The following is a 13,498-nucleotide window of genomic DNA, read 5'->3' as shown; positions in this document are numbered from 1 at the left end:
TAAGCTCCGTCATTCCATCCTTAACTATCAAATTGAGGATGTGACAAGCGCACCTCATGTGCAAGTGAGCCCCGTCAAGTAAAAGAGTACCATTTGACTTGAGTCTTCTTTTCATGTATGCAATGGCGGTGTCATTTGCACTAGCATTGTCAACGGTAATGCTAAACACCTTGTCAATGCCCCAATCATTCAAGCAAACCTCTAGACATCTTCCAATATCATCACCCTTATGAGAAGTAACTTGGACAAAGTTTAGGATCCTCTTATGCAACCCCCAATTAGTGTCCAAAAAATGGGCCGTGATGACCATGTAGTTTATCATTTGAATTGAGGTCCAAGTGTCGGTTGTAATGCTCACTCTCAACCCCTCAATCACACTTTTTATTTTAGCCTTCTCTTCAACATACAACTCCAAAACCGCCGCCGCCACCTTATGCCTATTAGGAAGTTTGTATTTTGGATTCAAATCACGAATAAAATCTCGAAAGTCTTCTTGATCAACCACCCTAAAAGGCATCTCCGCTATTATAATCCACCTCACACATCTCCTATCAAGTCTTTTTTGATTGAAAGTGTGAGTGACAACCGGACCTCCCATCCTCGCTTGTGTCAATGTAGGTTGCTTCGGATCCACATTCTCAAAGAGACTAGAACCCGGGCATTTCCTCAAATGCTTAAGAATTCCCGTCGTCCCATGAATTATAGGGTGTGCCGGTACTAAGAGTTTGCAATGCTTGCATTCGGCCATGAAAGATTTCTCCCCATTATTATCGGTGATCGTTACCCTCTTAGCATCATTCCACGCCGGACTTGGACCCTTTCTCCTATTGCCCTTTTTCCGAGGAGGACTCTCCCATTGTCTCACTACTTCTTCTTCTTCTACTTCCTCTTCCCCCTCTTCCCCCTCTTCCCCCTCTTCCCCCTCTTCTTCTATTTGTTCTAATGCAATATCCTCCTCCATATCCGGATCATCATCCCAACAATCTTCATAATAATCATTATGCAAATAATCTTGAGGTGAGGGAGTGCCTAGTTGAAGGGTACCACTAGGTTGGGTTTGTTTTCGTTTTCCTAATACCGAGACCATAGGTGTACTAGATTGGCTACTAGACCCGTCCATCCTAAGTCCTAACAAATAAAATAACAATGCACATTAATATATCACAACCACAGTTCAGCATATATCCAAATTCCAATCAATAAATAAAATAAATGGTTCAAAAATCTGAGCATTCAACATAGAAAATTGACATAGTTAATCTAAAACTATACTTAATTAATTTCCCCACATTTCCTCAGTCATGTAATTTTCTCTAGATGAAAATATATAAATTTTACGTTCATTTACTTAAAAACATCAATTGCCGAAAGAATTCCCCTGTATATAAGAAGAAAAATGGAAAAAAAAAAAAAAAAGGACACATTTGTCGAAAATAATAGGAGGAAAATATATTGGTTCAGTTACACAGCATCAAAACACTTACTAAGACAATTGGAGGAGCTATCACCACAAGTAAATAATATTAAATGCAAGAAACAAGAAACAAAAAAGAATGTAAGAACTTACGTCAATGATTTCCCGTTAAAGACAATTGGAGGAGCTGCCACACGAAAATACAAAATCCAATGTGGAGCTGCCACACGAAAACTGATTAAAATCAGATTGGTAAGTCAAGCATAATAAGTCAAATAGATACAGTATCAGTACATACCATATAGAACATGAAAAACCAACCAAACTTCAGGGCACTATCTGTCCTGCAAGTTGGAAAAAATACACCTCAACACAGTCAGCAGTGCTTGATATTACCGGGTTCAGTTTAACAAATAAAAACAACACATTACATTTCCATCCACATAGATAACAGTGACATCATACAACTGATTATCTACCTATTTGTACAACAAATGAGATGGGACAAGGTCCCATAGATCATAAACTTCTTCATAAACTATAAAGATGCATAAATGCAGCAGTATATTTTTTAAAATAATTTGTGTTTGCTTTTCCTTATAAAAGAACATTTTTTGCATCTAAAACTTGTATTTGTTTTTCATTTTTTAGATCTTTTTTGTGGCGTTTGATGAGTAAAAGCTTTTAGGTTGATTATTAATGTGTGCATACCTATTGCAGTTGACTGAGAGTTGCAAAGTGGTTCCTTCAAGTACTTGCCTAGTTGCAGAAGCGTGAGAGCTGATTTATGTGAAGAACCTTGTGACGAGTCTGAGGTCGACGCTGCTGCACAGATTAAATCTATTTCAGATTCAGAAATGTATAAGTTATTAACTCCAAATGTATAATTGATCCAAAAGAATATAAACTCCAAATGGATAGATTCATCATCCATGTAAAAAGTTACAACAGACAATCCACAAATTGACACAAGGTAAAAGTTACAATAACAACAAATAACCCACAAAAGTTGTGGAAACGGTCTTACTATTTATGTTTGACCCCATTATGATATCAATGAAATATACCTTCCACTCGTGCTGGTATTTGGAGATTAAAAAGCACAAGAATTTTTGTTTATTAGTGATTGGTAATCAAGTGAACCACTTATTAGTCACTGAAACAAGGTATACCATGCACAGTAGAAACAGAAACAAGACCACAGGCTGGACAAGTGATGTACCACAAGAAATATAGTAGTTCGTAGATATAAGTTGATCCAAAGAAATGTAATCTCCAAAGGACGGATTCATCATCCCATACAAACAATAAATACAAGACCACAGGCTCTCTAATTATCTGCTACCCTAGGCTCTCTAATTATTCCTTTCAAAATCTAACATCTTAGTAGAAAGCACCTTATGTCTAAAACTTTTACGGATTTTCCCCTTGGTATAATCTGGATTTTTCAGTTTTTTAGTTTTCAGGTTGGACTGGTTGGTCTCTGCACTTTGTGGGGATTTCTAGGTTGTAGTTATATCTGCTATTTTTTACCTTTGTTTGTCTCACTTCGTAGTTGTTTTGGCGGACCTCTAGTCAATCGTGTCCCCTCCAGTAATGCTTATCATTTTCTTTGATAAATTATATTTCCTATAAAACATGGAAAAACAAAAACTGGCATAAAAAAGCGTCTTAAAAATCTTAAAAATCGGGAAGTCACTGGAAAACTTTGAAGGGTCAGTAAAACTAGAGAGAGAGTGAAACTCAGACTCAGTGCTAACGGCATAAATTAATTACCTAATTTGGGTGAGAGTGAGACTCAGACTCAGTGCTAGATTGAGAGTTCTGTCTGTGAGGGAAAATTGCCCGAGAGAGAGAGAGATCGCAACTCGCAAGTGTCGCCGTGTCGGAGACGATTCGTGAAGGAATCGTGAAGGAAGGCTGGAGAGTTCTGTCTGGCGATTCGTGTCGGAGACGATTCGTGAAGGAATCGTGAAGGAATCCTGTCGGAGACGATTCGTGAAGGATGCTTTGGCGTGGCGCCGGTGGCTGGGTGTTGATTTGTGAAGCTGGGTGGTGGTGATTCACTGATTTCTGGTGAAGGAAAGCTGGTGGCTCATGGCTGCGTTTCAAGTTTCAACTTCAAGCTACGGAAGAAATGGGATCTAATCTAACCTAAAAACAAATGAACGGCATAGATTAAATCTAAAACAATGAACGGTTGAAATAATTTTCTTATAATTAAAAAATAATATATATATATATATATAATATTTATTTCTATTCGGTATGGGAATACCGAAAAAATGGAGATGTAATACCGAATCCCATACCGAAAATTTCGGTTTGGTTCGGGATTACATACCGAAATTTTCGGGAATTTTGGTTTGGGATTTTTTTGGTTTGGGATCGGGATTTTTTCGGTTTGGTTTGGGATTTTTGGGATTTTTTTCCAGCCCTAGTGGTTACGGATAGGGTGAAATTCCTCATAACCTCTCTGGATAAAAAAGAATGGACAACAGTGATTTACCACCAGTTATCCTTCTTTTATAAAAAAAAAAGAAAAAAAAAGAAAAAAAAAAGAAAAAAAAAATAATAATAATAAAATAAGAAAAGAGAAAAAAAAAATTAAAAAACAACAATCCATTGTCACTAGATTCAATGTTTGTTGTTAGAACAGACACTTAAATAATACTCTTCCATATTGTCGCTTAGTACTATGGTCTAGGGATATTTCTCTTATCTTGTAAGTGAGAGGTCTTAGGTTCAATTCTTACCAAATGCGAGTTTAAACCACATTATTGTTAGCCCATTGTAAGGTTAAGCCCACCGCTTCCCCCTTAGTGTAGATAATATCGTTTGTTTAAAAATATATATATATATATATATATATATATATATCTTCTGTATTATAAGATCACTCCATTAAGAGTCAAGAACGTCGAAGCATTGAAAACTATTGCTCCATCCAAAATTATTTCTTTCCTGCTTTTTTATTATTTTATCTTTGTGTGTCAGATTATGATTTACAAACGAGCCAAATAAATATGGGCTCGTTAACAAGTGCTTTTAAAATAATTGACAGCGTTTTTAATGAAAATACTTTTGGAATCAATTCTTAGTAAAATGACAATAAATCCTAAGGAAAAAAAAAACATTATACTGCTTCATACAAGAAGTACTTTAAATACTTTTGTAACCTAAAGACATTTTCTATAAAAATGGTTTTTAATCATTTATAAGCAGTTCAAGCCTTTGCATGTGGGCTAATTGGAGGCTTTTGTACGAAAGGGTAAGGAATTGGGATTATAAAGGGTAAGGTCCCAAGTTTTGACCCAAAAGAAAAAGAGCAAGGCCCAATGACCCGTAAATGTATACAGAAACCTTGTAGCCCAATGGCGGCTATGAACATGTTCTAGGGCTCAGATCCGATTCGTCACCGAGGCTCTCTCTCTCTCTCTCTCTCCCCACTACACAATTCAAGCTCTGCGCGCTCTCTCTCTCTCTCTGCGCGACCATGCTTTCAGGGGACATTCCACCGAACCAAACCATATACATTAAGAACCTCAATGAGAAAATCAAAAAAGAAGGTAACTCAATCTTTGCCCTATCTCTTGTTCCCTTTGTTTGGTTGCCGAGAAAATCACAAAAGAAAGAAACTACAGGAAAATTAAATGTTGGGTCTCTAATTTTAAACTCACCATAGTAATTTATAGCACGCAAAATTTAAGCTTTATTTTTGTAATTTTGAATTTTAAGTTCTCTTAGTACTACTTGGGGTTTAGGGTTTTGGTTTAAATTGGTGAGTGCAAGCTCAGAAGCTAGGGCATTTGTGAATTTAGTGGACATTGGGAATAGTTGGTGATTGAGAAATTGGTTGCAGATTGAATTGGATGCTTAAATTTACTCAGGTTGAATTTGATTGATGAATGTAAAAGGAGGGTTTAGATTTAACCATTTGATATACATGGTATATTGAATTCTCAAGGGATTCAAAGATTTTCAATTTCATTTAATCAAGTTTATTACTTCTAGCGTCTCATCATATAGTTTATATGAAGAATCAATTCAAAATTTCATCATCTGAATCCACCAAACCAAATGCAACGCTAGACAATTTGTTGTTCGTAAATTGATTCTGGTTCACCGGGGTGCTTTTATGGATCATAAAATTGAGAAAGCGACGCTATATAGGCAAGAGAGTAATCACAATTTTCTTATCGATGTTGGTCTTGACACCTTGCTTCGGTTTTTTGCATTTGAATTTTGAATTGTCTAGCAAGAAAAGATGCTCTCTACTACCTTTAGGTATAAGCTTTGTATGTTAATAGTGGCATTCTTTTAACTTTGCAGAATTGAAGAGGTCCCTCTATTGCTTATTCTCTCAATATGGAAGGATTTTGGATGTTGTTGCCTTGAAGACACCCAGGCTTCGGGGGCAAGCATGGGTTGCATTTCTAGAAGTGGCTTCTGCTAGTAATGCTGTACGGCAGATGCAAAACTTTCCGTTTTATGATAAACCCATGGTGAGTCTAAAATTGAATGAGCTCAGTTGGTAGCATATTTAATATATGTTGGACATGCTTGTTACTAATCCAAATTCTATAACCATATTAAGCTTTCCTGCCTATGCGTTATTCTTCCTTTTTTTCTCAATTTTTAGTTCTATATGTATGCGTGCGTATCGTTGAGGATGATTTTGTTTTAATTGTGAACTTGAAGACCATATCCGGCATCGCATACACTGGAAGATGAAGTTATTGGTACCTCGAAGTTTACTTTGAAAGAAAAGAATCTATTTACGGAACAATGATGCGTTCACCATAAATGTTAACATGCACTCTGTTTTTGAGTTGCTTTGTTTTTCTCAAATGATGGCATTTGATTTAACTTTTGGGATATTCACATCCACTAAATTTTCTTATTCAAAAATGTAAATATGAGCACAATTTATTTGGTGCAGCGGATTCAATATGCCAAAACAAAGTCAGATTGCATTGCTGAAGCAGAAGGAACCTTAGCTCCAAAAGAAAAGAAAAGGAAGCAGGAAGACAAAGGTGACTGAAACTTTCTTTGAATGATGAATAACCTTAAAATTAGTTATGATATGCGTGAACCACCGTTATAGCATAAGAATGTAAAGATTACAATGAATGAAAGGACTGGCTTTATATGTTCCCGAGGATCTTAAGAACGCATTGTTTCCAATTGAACCATCAGGGCATAGGAACACATTGCTTCCACTTGAACCACTGGAACCTATTGGGTATGTGCGTGGTAATAGTAAGAAAAAGTAATATTATTGTGATAGTTTGCAAGCCATTGTGAGTATTAAAGTACTGTCTTACTTTGGCCGCACGTCCAGAGAAATTTGATGGACTGCATTTGACTTGTTTGGGTTTCTCTGGCCTGCTGGTTGCAGGAACATCACTGTATTATTTATAGCATTCATTTTTCCCTTGACTTGGGAAAATTAAGATAATATTTGATTGACGTGGTTTTAATATAGTAAGGTCTATTTAGGTTGGATATATATACAAGGTGGCTGATACAGAATATCAAAATTTTCAGTTTCTATAGACAAAAATGTTTGCTCAAATTAGATTGTTTAATATCATGTGAGTTACGTTTTGAAACAAATCTGTTGATTCAGCTGAAAGAAAGCGGCGAGGTGATGAAGGGCAACAACCTGCTACCGAAACTGGTGCAGCTGCTGAAAATGGAGGCAGAACGGTAGGTGTTTTCGATATGATCACTGCTAAGCAATGCTATTTGATCTACTTCTTTGTCAACTCCCTCCCACGCTCTGAATGGTGGATTTATTTTAATTCTCTGCGCATCGTCAACAGGCCCCATCCCGCCATGGTAACTCAAATGCACAGGAAGCAGCAGCTCCGAACAATATTCTGTTCATTGAGAATTTGCCCCACGAAACCACTAGCGATATGCTCGAACTGCTCTTCAAACAGTTTGCAGGGTTTAGGGAAGTCAGGATGATTGATGCAAAGCCAGGCATCGCCTTTGTAGAGTATGAAGATGACATTCAGTCATCGATCGCCATGCAGGCCCTTCAAGGCTTCAAAGTCACCCCTCAAAACGCTGTTGCCATCACTTTTGCCAAGAAGTAACCGAAAATTATAATTCCTATTCTCTGTAGTCGAGTGTTGTTTCGTTGCGGATATGTAATAGTTGAACAGTTGTTAATCTTACTGTGCTCATGCTGATCCTCAAGAAACTAAATGCAGAAGCAATTTATAATATGTTTGGATTCATATGCAATCGGAGTATTGAACCTAAATACATGAGAACTGGGTTTTGTTGATATTCTCCATTGAAAAGCACTTCTCTTAAAGCTGCGAAGCATCATATTCCACCAGTTCAACAGCTCAGAACCATCTGATTTTGCTAACATGCTGGCAATTTTTTACTTGGAAAATGTTAGGGAGATTAAATTTAGTCTCTCTAGTATTAACTTTTTTTGGTCGTGAGTCTCGTGACCCCAATGTGCTCGTGTATGCACGGCCGGTTTTTGACCCTTGATCGAGTGTGAATCATGTACAGATCAATGGTGCCGTGCTACTGATCATAGCTCTGCCTGAGAACCATCAGATTCCACTTTCACGCTTCCTTTTTGGACTGTTGGTTGGTTGCACGTCACTCATAGGATCGTGAAATGAAATGCGTAACCTTAACATTTACGTTACGATCTCTACGATATTTTTTTTTATTTATAAGTAAAAATTCTTTGTTTAACTCATTAATATGAATTTGTTAATTAATTATGATGGACTTATTCGTTCTACGTGTCGTAGCTCAAATTTTCCTATGAGAATAGAATATTGCCGTACCATGTGCACCCTCCCCAGGATAGATTTTCCAAAAAAGATTTTTTAGTGTGATCGTCACACGAGATAATGCATCACATGTTCTTATATATATAAATGATGGGAAATATGTTTTAAAAGGTTAATAACTTAAAAATTAAAATTTTTTATTACTTACATAAAAATACAAGATATATCATCCGTGTTCCGATCACAACAAAAAATTTCTCCTTCCGCAGACGTTTACTTCCCCTAGTAAGAGGGAATTGAGTCGATGGTCAACAAGGATATTATCGTAATTTGACACCCGGATATCCTTCCCCCGCCCCCATATCCACCGTTTTCTGTTAATTTAGTTTGTCGCCTTCGAACTCTTATCGACTCAGCCACGCACTCACTCCCATGAAAAAGCTCAGCCCCACCGCCGCCATGAACAACCCATTCGATTTCTTCATCGACGAGATCATCCACGCCGTCCTCGACCACCTAGACGACGACCCATTTACTAGAAAGTCCTTCTCTCTCGTCTGCAAGTCCTTCTACCTCCTCGAGCGCCTCCACCGCAAATCCCTCAAGCCCCTCCGCTCCGAGCTGCTCCACAGAGTCCTCCACCGCTACCCTTCGATTTCCCACCTCGATCTCTCCTGCTGTCCACGCGTCAACGACCCCTTACTCGCCTCACTCTCTGCTTCCTGGAAGTCCACTCTCCGTTCGATCAATCTCTCGCGCTCCAGACACTTCACAGCCACTGGGCTGCGTAGGTTGACGGAGAACTGTTCTTTTTTGGTGGAAATTGACTTGTCGAACGGCACTGAGTTGACTGACGCGGCGGCAGAGGCTGTGGCGGAGGCCAAAAACTTGGAGAGGTTGATGCTGGCGAGGTGTAAGTTGATTACGGATATCGGGATTGGTTGTGTGGCTGTTGGGTGTAGAAAGCTGAGATTGCTCTGCTTGAGATGGTGCATACGTGTCACTGATCTGGGCGTTGGATTTATCGCTATGAAATGCAAGGAGCTTCGGAGCTTGGATCTCTCTTGCTTGCCGGTATTCCTTTGCCTCTGGCTCTCCCTGTTTTTTCACTCTTCAGCTATTTGCATTTGATGGTGTTTTTTATACAAGCGATATTCTACTTTCAAACATTTACCCCGATCTACAAACTACAATACGATTATAATTGTAGGTCTCATGACGTGTTTTTCGCGTGTCTAGAGTAAATTTATCTGTTTCTTAAATGATTTATCATTGTGCATATGATACTTCGAAGGGGTAAGTTTTCGGTGGTGGATCATTAGTTGAAAGGATGCTTGTTTGATCTTGATTTGTTCGCCTACGGAGATATATTAGGGCGATGTAATTATGTAATCATGAACAAAACTAGGTACAAGTGAATTAAGATGGAGGAATGCACGCCCCAGTTGATCCAGTTTTATATTGGTAGTTAATGTTTTTCGCTTCTCTTGGTACAAGCCATTTCGAATGTTTTTATGAACACAAGAAAAACATGTATGCTTTGTACTGCAGATCACAGAAAAATGTCTTCCACCTATCCTGCAACTACAACATCTTGAAGATTTGGTTCTTGAAGGATGCCTTGGAATTGATGATGAAGGCCTTGCAACACTTAACCATAGTTGCAAGTCCCTCAAGGTATTCATTTGCTTGTGATGCTTTACATAAGTTTACATAAGTTTAAGACACCGCTATTTAGTGATATATTATGTATTTATATAACATAAGGGAATCATAAATTTCCGCCATGCCCACTTTTCTAAAACTTGACGGTGAATGTCTACCTCATGAGCTTTTTCCACTTTAACAAAATCCAATTAAAAATCATAAGAGCAGCATTCATTTTTCTCCACTCATTTCAGCTGTATGTGTGTTAATGTTTTCACTAATTTTCTCTTCTGCAGACGCTTAATTTGTCGAAATGTCAGAATATCAGTCACGTGGGTTTGTCTTCTCTGACAAATGGTGCTGAACACCTGAAGCAGCTTGTCTTAGCATATGGTCCTGCGGTGAGTCTGAAACCCTCTATGGTAATCACCTTGGTCACAATTTCTTTGCTTGAATCTGTTCTGACATTTTTTAAAATTGTGGTTTAGGTCACCACTGACTTGGGAAAATGCCTACTTAATTATTCGAGGTTGAAATCAATTAGACTAGATGGCTGTTTGGTCACATGTTCTGCGACAAAAGCCATTGGAAGTTGGTGTGCCTCACTGACTGAGCTGAGCTTAAGTAAGTGCTCGGGAGTGACGGATGAGTGTGTCTCATTCCTTGTGCAATCCCATAGAGAGTTACTGAAATTAGACATCACCTGCTGCCGCAAAATAACTTATGCCTCTATAGACTGCATAACAAGATCATGCACCTCCCTCACTTCCCTCAGGATGGAATCGTGTAGCCTTGTTTCTGAAGACGCTTTTCTCTTGATTGGACAGCGTTGCCAATTCTTGGAGGAATTGGATGCCACGGACAACGAAATCAACAATGAAGGTTTATTTCAAATCTAACATATCCTTCGAGTGATTTAACTACTTTTCGTGTGTAATTTCTATCTCTTCATAATTGACGACTTTTGATTTGTTTAGGCTTAAAGTATATCTCAAGATGTTCCAAACTTCGTAGTCTAAAGCTGGGGATCTGCTTGAACATTACTGATGATGGACTTACACATGTTGGAAGTGGATGTCCAAAGCTTAAAGAGCTCGATTTGTACAGGTTAGTGACTTTAGCGATTAGTAGGTATTCCCTTCAGTCCCAAATCTGAAACGACTGACTGCTACATGTATGGGGTGTTCTATCATTTGATGAATTGAATGATCAATAGGTTCGGTTTGAACATTCTTTTAAGACAGGATCTGTGTATCACCTTATTGGTTAAATTGCATTTGTTTCGTAGTTTCTACTAACTTTTCCATCTGCTGCCAAGTTTCTAAAACAAAAACGTTTGTTGGTGTTATCTCTCAAAATAATGTAGGCACTGATATCCTGATTTGGCATGTCAAGTTAATAGCTCTCAAATACCAATGCCATGTCGAAATTTATGCATTTTTCATAAGCTTTTTCCTCTGCTAGTAATTTTATTGGGATTTTTTCTTCTCTTTTCTCCCTTTAGGTCCACGGGAATAACTGATGCCGGCATTGCAAAAATTGCCTGTGGATGTCCTGCAATGGAGATGATTAACATTGCATATAACGATAAAATTACAGATTCTTCATTAATATCATTGTCACAGTGTTTGAGGTTAAGGATACTTGAAATTCGAGGATGTCCTCGTGTCTCGACAGTGGGTCTTTCAACTATTGCAAGGGCATGCAGGGAACTTGAAGTTCTAGACATAAAAAAGTGCATCGACATCAATGATAACGCAATGTTTGCGCTTGGTCAATTTTGCCAAAACCTCAGACAGGTAGTTTTCCTTTCCACTGTGTCTGGAACATTAAAGTCGATGCAAAATTAAGACCATGGGTTCATTTCTTCATGTTGCAGATAAACTTGTCATATTGTTCAGTCACCGATGCTGGACTCTTATCTCTTGCGAACACCAACCGCCTACAGAACATTACTATTTTACACTTGGCGGGATTGACTCAGAACGGCCTTGCTGCTGCTCTATTGGCATGTGGAGGCCTAACAAAAGTAAAGCTCCACACATCCTTCAAACCATTGCTTCCTAAATATATTTTTGAGCACATGGAAGGCCGCGGTTGTGCGTTTCACTGGAGGGACAAGGCATTCCAGGTACTTTTAATTCTTTCAGTTCTGATGCAGCTCCATCATGTTAACCAAATAAATTGAGTTAATTTCATGAATTTTAGTCGTTGAGAAACAAAACTTGCCCTTCGACATATAGCGTTTTGTGGGTAAGGACGACAACATAAGAACAACTGACGCCAATGATCAGAATTGTAGAAACTTTTGTTCTTTAACAAGTTCTTCCCTTATGTCAAATTCCTGACATCCCTCACTTCTTTGGCTACTAATACCATACTGAATCACTGATGAGGGTCAAATGAGTGTTTTTATGTCTTGTTTTCAGGTGGAAATAGATCCAAATGGATGGCAACTGCATGTTGGAAAGACCCCCTGAAGCGACGTAGATTGAAAAACAGACATGCATATGAAGTGCTTGTAACCCTTTAAGATGTTTTTGATACTTCGGCCATAAAGGAAAAGCTTATGTTATCGGTACATCGAAGAAAGGAATCAACAAGCGACGCGATCACTTTTAGACGGTTAAGTAGTATTTTTCTACATCTGTAAGGCGGAAAGTCTTCCGGTCTTTATACCTTATAACTTTTAACTAACGTTTGAATTAGAGTCGGACACAAAAATTATTATTTCATTATCATTGATAACGTTTAAATACTTTTATACTTTTGTACCAAACTTCATCAATTCATTTTGGTTTTTTTATTTAAGTTTTCAATAATTTAAATACTAACCTTTCTGCACGCACTTTAAAGCTCAGGTTCGATAAATTTGAGAGAAGGATCCTGGCGAGTTCATCATGCTTTCATCTTTGTGTATCACTACGATTTCGAATATGTTACGATGTTGATCGTACACATTCCACACGACAAGATACACAGAGTAATGCTAGGGAGATCAACGTTTAAACCATTTGTAAACTATATGATGTGATACCAATAAAAAATAAGTACACGTTAGTCAACAATTAAGTAATAATCTAATTATCAACAACCGATATATGATTTACAAAATATAATTTAAAGAGGAAATTGTAGCAATGATCCTTTAACTTTAACGCAAGTAGATGAATGATCCCTCAACTAAAAATTTGTGACCATTGGTCCCTTAACTCGTCAAAACCTGCAGTTATGATCTTTTTTATCAACTCCGATAGAACTTTCGTCAACATGAGTCATGTGTCACAGACGTGAGGCTAAATCAAGGAGCAAATATGGAAACCAAATGAGAAAATTGTAACAATAGTCCATCAACTTAAACTCAATTGGAGAATTAGTAACTCAACTTTAACCCAATTTGGGGCAATGATCCCTCAACTTTAGCACAATTGTAGCAATGTTTATTTCAACACGAAGTTGACAAAAATGACCATAGTTGCACGTTGATGAGTTAAGAGATCAATGGTCACATATTTCACATAAGAAATGAAATTTTTTATTAGTAAGCCTATTTTTAAGAATAATAAGAGCTAATAGATGTTAAATAAACTCATCACTTTAACCAATATTATATTTAATAGTAATAAATTAAAACTTCCATATCACAAATGGTTCCTTATTTTAT

At 37.6% G+C, this 13,498-nt stretch overlaps 2 protein-coding genes across 2 annotated transcripts; both read left to right on the top strand.

Annotated features, from left to right (window-relative positions):
* Positions 1 to 4,826: 4,826 nt before the first annotated feature.
* LOC137743289 (U2 small nuclear ribonucleoprotein B''-like) lies at positions 4,827 to 7,717 on the top strand. Its single transcript, XM_068483157.1, has 5 exons — positions 4,827 to 4,983; positions 5,747 to 5,919; positions 6,357 to 6,450; positions 7,047 to 7,126; positions 7,243 to 7,717. The coding sequence occupies exons 1-5, from the start codon at positions 4,911 to 4,913 to the stop codon at positions 7,519 to 7,521; spliced, it is 699 nt and encodes a 232-aa protein (XP_068339258.1). The 5' UTR covers positions 4,827 to 4,910; the 3' UTR covers positions 7,522 to 7,717.
* An 857-nt stretch (positions 7,718 to 8,574) lies between these two features.
* Positions 8,575 to 12,593, top strand: LOC137743001 (F-box/LRR-repeat protein 3-like). The gene is made up of 8 exons (XM_068482925.1): positions 8,575 to 9,261; positions 9,739 to 9,864; positions 10,131 to 10,235; positions 10,323 to 10,716; positions 10,812 to 10,941; positions 11,339 to 11,633; positions 11,714 to 11,965; positions 12,264 to 12,593. The coding sequence occupies exons 1-8, from the start codon at positions 8,620 to 8,622 to the stop codon at positions 12,312 to 12,314; spliced, it is 1,995 nt and encodes a 664-aa protein (XP_068339026.1). The 5' UTR covers positions 8,575 to 8,619; the 3' UTR covers positions 12,315 to 12,593.
* Positions 12,594 to 13,498: the final 905 nt, after the last annotated feature.

This window comes from Pyrus communis, chromosome 8 (genome assembly GCF_963583255.1).
Source record: "Pyrus communis chromosome 8, drPyrComm1.1, whole genome shotgun sequence".
Lineage (NCBI taxonomy): Eukaryota > Viridiplantae > Streptophyta > Magnoliopsida > Rosales > Rosaceae > Pyrus > Pyrus communis.
The sequence above is the reverse complement of the archived record's forward strand: the minus strand, read 5'-3'. Positions and strand labels throughout refer to the sequence as shown.

What these genes read in the sequence shown, in the direction of transcription:
- LOC137743289 (XM_068483157.1), top strand. Translation starts at nt 4,911, where the DNA reads ATGCTTTCAGGGGACATTCCACCGAACCAAACCATATACATTAAGAAC. An exon ending in AAGGAAGCAGGAAGACAAAG is followed by an intron (nt 6,451 to 7,046) that starts GTGACTGAAACT and finishes CTGTTGATTCAG; the next exon opens with CTGAAAGAAAGCGGCGAGGT. An exon ending in CTGAAAATGGAGGCAGAACG is followed by an intron (nt 7,127 to 7,242) that starts GTAGGTGTTTTC and finishes CATCGTCAACAG; the next exon opens with GCCCCATCCCGCCATGGTAA.
- LOC137743001 (XM_068482925.1), top strand. Translation starts at nt 8,620, where the DNA reads ATGAAAAAGCTCAGCCCCACCGCCGCCATGAACAACCCATTCGATTTC. An exon ending in TGGATCTCTCTTGCTTGCCG is followed by an intron (nt 9,262 to 9,738) that starts GTATTCCTTTGC and finishes TTTGTACTGCAG; the next exon opens with ATCACAGAAAAATGTCTTCC. An exon ending in GGAGGGACAAGGCATTCCAG is followed by an intron (nt 11,966 to 12,263) that starts GTACTTTTAATT and finishes TCTTGTTTTCAG; the next exon opens with GTGGAAATAGATCCAAATGG.